General features: G+C 34.7%; 1 protein-coding gene across 1 annotated transcript; it reads left to right on the top strand.

Moving 5' to 3' along the window:
* Positions 1 to 2,119: 2,119 nt before the first annotated feature.
* Positions 2,120 to 5,438, top strand: LOC145073972 (ethanolamine-phosphate cytidylyltransferase-like). Its single transcript, XM_079020424.1, has 9 exons — positions 2,120 to 2,553; positions 3,106 to 3,341; positions 3,434 to 3,618; positions 3,702 to 3,773; positions 3,907 to 3,974; positions 4,518 to 4,638; positions 4,734 to 4,799; positions 4,872 to 4,994; positions 5,091 to 5,438. Exons 1-9 carry the CDS (start codon positions 2,240 to 2,242, stop codon positions 5,160 to 5,162), a joined length of 1,257 nt encoding a protein of 418 aa, XP_078876550.1. The 5' UTR covers positions 2,120 to 2,239; the 3' UTR covers positions 5,163 to 5,438.
* Positions 5,439 to 5,738: the final 300 nt, after the last annotated feature.

Below are 5,738 nucleotides of genomic sequence, written 5' to 3'. Positions count from 1 at the left end.
AAACTTTTTTGTAAATCATGGTAAATTTTTAGGACTTTCTAGAGATTTCCCTATCACATTATACCTTAAAAAGAAGGTATAAAAATCTGAACACTATAAAATACCTATTTCATTGATAGCAACATACAAGCCTTACATTACATGTAAAGGTAATGTACTTCCATCAATCCAATAACCCACCTCGACTAAATACATACACTCGTATCTAGATAATAGATTGGTTGATACTCAAAGACAATGACATAAAAATATATAGAGAATACATAAACCCTAATGGCTTAAACCCTAATGGGCTTGGGCCTAAACCCTAATCATTAACATCCCCCGTAGTTTGATCAGGAGATGACGATTAAACTGAAAAAAACAAAACCTAAAAACTAGATGAAGATATCGATAGCGGCGGTGGTAGAGCTCTAACGATGGCAACTAACATCAACTACTCGTTGGAGAAGAAGCGAGCGCTAGAGGCGATTCTATTGTATAAGAAGAGAAGAGTAGGGACGATCATGCAACCAACGACAGAGGAGACCGGATAAAGGCAATGAGAAAGAAAGAGGGCTTGAGCTGCGGCGGACGGAGCCAATTCCGGTGAGATCGACGTATGCAATGTTGATAGAGAAAGAAACGACTACAAATCAGAGGCTGCCCGACGGAGAAGGAGCCATCAGAGGGAAGCATCAGCACCATTAGAAGGGACTGGATTGGAAAAGAGATATGGAGAAGTAACCATTTGAGGAGAAGGCAGAAGGCTTAGAGACATGTGTCATACGAGAGGAGGCAGAAGTAAGCAAGGCAGTAGAAGAAATGATGAAAGAGTTTTGGTTTGGTGCCGACGACTGATTTATTGTTTAGGTGGAGAAGAGAAGAAAGAAAAAAAATGGAACATACGATTATTAGAGAATGTCGTTAGAGGTGGAGTGTTGTAGGTGCGGGTTGTGGTCATCAGTAGACTTTTAACCTAGAGCTCTGATACCATGTTAGATAATAGATTGATTGATACTCAAAAGACAATTACATAAGAATATATAGAGAATATCTAAACCCTAAATGACTTGAGCATAAACCCTACTCACTAACAATATCAATACCAATATGGGCATTGTCATCACTTTTAAAATAGCTACAAACCTTATAAAGTTCGGTGTCGTAGAAGACAAATATCAATGAGACTCATTAACATAACTCCACACCTTCTTTGCATTCTATGACAAGATTTTTGATTTCATCAATTGACATCTTCTTATAGCGTGTATGTATGATATGATATTATTATTGTCCGATTATTATTTCACCCCCCTCTTGATGTGTATTTTATGCGAATCCTATCGATTTTTGATTCCACCTCTACAAACCTAGAAAAAAACCAAACAACAAATTTGAAACGACATGAGTTCTTCGTCTTCATCTTCATCTTTATTGTTTATTTCATTCACTACAATTTTAAAACAAAATCAAACAACAAATATTGTTTTTTTTTCCAGCTTCTTCTAAATTTTGATACCATTCCCTACATACGATCTCTTTTTCCACCTCCTTCCCGATTTCTAGATTTCAATCCGTACAATAGGAATTCGATTTTATTGAGTTCCTGTCATAATTTTTTTCATTGTTCTTCACTACCAACATCTTTAAACCCTTGAAAGTTGAAATCACCTGGAGGAATTCACTTTGGGTTCCCAACCAACCCATCCTTGAAATCATGCAATAAACAATGAGTTTAACAAAAAAACAAAAAGGGAATTCCAAAAAAAAAACATAAAAGCAAAAGCCAAAAAGAAAAAAAGAAAAAAAGAGATGACATGTAGTCGACATATACTCAAATACTAGATTGATCGGCAATAGCCGACATAAAACTATTAATTTTGTTATAAATACTTGTAAAGAAAATTAAATTATGCAATTAAAACGAAAATGACAAACGATGCATATATGACCATACTTATTACTTGTATACATCACATCAGAAACCCTAATTTTATAAAAATAAGTTAAAATTAAAATACTTTTTTTGCCTTTTTGGGACATTTAAACTTTAAAGAAAAAACTTGGTAGATCAAAAACATTTTGGGCATATCCAGAGGGAAGAGAATATAAAGAGGAAAAAGGAATAAAGAAAAGCCAAACCACATTTTAGAGAATAAAGGGCCAAAAACGAACACATAATAGAGAGAGAGAGAGAGAGAGAGAGAGAGAGAGAGAGAGAAAGAGATTCTTGAATAATCGTGTCGAATCAGAAAAGATGGGTTCGGATACAGGTCTAGAGAACTCGAAGCGGTTTCTAGCGACATGGTTGATCGGAGGTTTGGTGGCAGGGCTATCGGTTATGGGGTTATGCGCTGCTTGGCCGGAGCTCTCCCCTCTGAGTATTGTTGGGAGGAAGAAGAAGAGGCCCATTCGTGTATACATGGATGGCTGCTTTGATATGATGCATTATGGCCACTGCAACGCACTCCGACAAGCACGTGCTCTCGGAGATCAATTGATTGTTGGCGTTGTCAGCGATGCTGAAATCATTGCAAACAAAGGCCCTCCGGTTACCCCTCTTCATGAAAGGTTCTCTACACCCTCTTCATTTTCAATCAAAATTCCTGCTTTTCCTTTTACCAAATTACCTTGTCTGTGAAAATGTTATGTGGTAAATTGGTAGCCTTGTCCCTTATGAGGGTTCCTCTTAGATCCCATTCGGCGCAATGCTGTTCTCTTGTTTACTTTGGAGATTGATGCAGACGCTGATTCTTTCAAAATTAAACTGCATGCATTGTTTCTAGTGTGTATATAGTTGATGCATTTGCTTAAATTCTTGTACGTTTTTAGGTGTAGTGTATTTTTTCCTGGAAATCTTTCATGGATAATGATTTATAGTGCTTGTCCAATGATGTATTCTCATTTATATAAATTTAGATATCATTAGTAGACTGGAAATAAGTAGTAAAACTAAAAGGCAACACAACAATTTTGATTGCATCTTCTTCAACATATGAAACATGATAGTTTCCAAGTCTGTAATCTTATCACTGAACATCAAAGTATATTTATATATATAGACTTATACCAGACATTGTAATGTTGGATATGGTTTTCAATTTTGTTTTCATATCTTCTTAGGATGATTATGGTGAGTGCTGTGAAATGGGTAGATGAAGTCATTCCAGATGCACCATATGCCATAACTGAAGAATTCATGAGGAAGCTTTTTGATGAATACAACATAGATTACATCATTCATGGAGATGATCCATGCATTCTCCCTGATGGAACTGACGCATATGCCCTTGCAAAGAAAGCAGGTCGATATAAGCAAATCAAACGAACAGAAGGAGTCTCAAGCACAGACATTGTTGGTATGCATATATATCGTATTATATAACTTAACAGATTAAGTCATGTCCCCATTAAGTCAAAAAACTTATGTAATATTTGGTTAAAAATATAGGGAGGATGCTTCTATGTGTAAGAGAGAGGACAAGTGGTGATAGCCCTAGTCATGCTTCCTTGCAAAGACAGTTTAGCCATGGACATGGCCAGAAGAAATTTGATGATGCTGGTTCAGGGAGTGGGACCCGTGTCTCTCATTTTCTTCCTACATCTCGCAGGATTGTTCAGTTTTCTAATGAAAAGGTAATAATAATAATACTAAGTATTTTCTTGTTTTTTTTATTTATTTCAGTTGTAATAATATTTGGATTGTTGTATTTCTTTAGGCTGCTGGACCTGATGCTCGTATAGTTTATATAGATGGTGCTTTTGATTTGTTTCATGCTGGACATGTGGAGGTAGTCTGATTCTCATAATAACTTCACTTCATAACTTCATAGAAACTGATTTAAGTTTAATCTTTTTCACATTTACATGTCATAATTGTATATTTTCTTCTTTAAATTTGTAAGCATTGTTTTGTATTCACAGATTTTAAGACTTGCTCGTGGGCTTGGAGATTTTTTGCTTGTTGGGATTCACACAGATCAAACTGTGAGGTATAAGAGTCTCTTAAATACTCTGTTGCAACCACTAAAATTTAAGCAAATGCCTAAAATACCCCTGCACCAATAACTAATAAGATTCTGTATATTTTTCTGATTTCCCATTTCTATAATGCTTGATTGAAGTGGATGCATAGTGGAAGACTTAATCATTCGACATTTTGAGTTATCCATTATAAGATTATTAAGCCTTTTGCAAATAAAATATCCATAAAGAGGATGTAAATGGAGTGCTTCCTCTTTTAGTTACATCCATAAGAATAAGCATGACCTTATTTGCCTTATCCACTTGTAATATGAGTAATTTTCTTAAAGTTATTAACCACTACCATACTGATATTGCCAACCAAGGGCAACTTTTTGTCTTCCACTATCTAGAATTTGGGTACCCTTCCCTTCCCTTCCCTTCCACTACCCTCCAAATTGAATTGGAATTGAATTCCATTCCAATCTTGTGTTTGGTTGCAAATGATTACAGAATTCAATTCCATTGGAATTCCTTTGATTGATAGATTTTGAAGAATTATTGTTTTTCAGTGTGAATAGAGGAGCACACAGGCCAATCATGAATCTCCATGAAAGAAGCTTAAGTGTTCTTGCTTGTCGCTATGTGGATGAGGTCATCATTGGTGCTCCATGGGAGGTCTCTAAGGATATGGTAAAAACTAATTTCTAATTTTTTTTTTTTTTTTTTTTTTTACTTTTTCTTTTTGCAAATTACTGAATTATTCGTTGTGATAATGATGCATGCAGATTACAACCTTTAATATCTCATTAGTTGTCCATGGGACAGTGGCAGAAGATGATGATTTTGAAAAGGTATCCTATATATCATCCAAAATTTTTTTTTTTTTTTTATTATGTTTTGTTGATGATGTTGTGTGATGACAGGATAATCGTAATCCATATGATGTTCCAAAAAGTATGGACATATTTAAAGTATTGGAAAGTCCTTTGGATATCACAACTAGCACAATCATTAAAAGGATCGTATCAAATCATGAAGCTTATCAGGTTCCATTTCCCCTTCACTTAGTTTTATTACACCAAGGGCATTTACGTCATTTGCACACTAACCGTATCTATTTATTTATTTTTGTTTGGGTTTAGAAACGAAATGATAGGAAGGGGGAAAGTGAGAGAAGGTATTATGAAAGCAAAGGATATGTTTCAGGTGATTGATGATGGATTTGTATGTAGATGCTGATGATGTGTCATGTGTGATATTCCACATAATCTTAATACAAAATACAATACACATGGAATCAGATATTAGATCTTGCCATTTGCCAATACAATTTTGTTTTGTTGGTGTTGGTGTTGGGAATATGATGTTTGTAGGAGGGTTAATTAATGTTAGATTGTTTTTGTTTTATGGGGATAAATTATATGTTACTTCATGCACAAACTTTTGTATACTCTTTGTAATAATGCTAACTAGATAAACCTGTTTCTTCATTTTATAATTCTATTTCTTTCATGTTATATGATTTTTTTTAATGTATGTTCAACATTGTTTGTTGTCAAATCTACAAGTGCATGTCGGGTCCTCTTGTATGTAGATGACTTGATTATCACATGTGATGTGATGATTATAATGGTACTGAACGCTTAATAGTAGACAACCAGGAAAACTTGTCGTATCAGTCAAAATCACATCGTATGTATAGACAGATTCTATATGTATATAAGGTGATAAAAGCTTGTTCTGTGTGGCTATAAGGTGAATAAAAACAAGAATGATCGTAATCGTATACA

The sequence above is a fragment of the Lactuca serriola genome, chromosome 9 (genome assembly GCF_051521515.1).
Source record: "Lactuca serriola cultivar US96UC23 chromosome 9, Lser_US96UC23_V15, whole genome shotgun sequence".
Lineage (NCBI taxonomy): Eukaryota > Viridiplantae > Streptophyta > Magnoliopsida > Asterales > Asteraceae > Lactuca > Lactuca serriola.
This window is presented reverse-complemented; position numbering and strand designations above follow the sequence as displayed.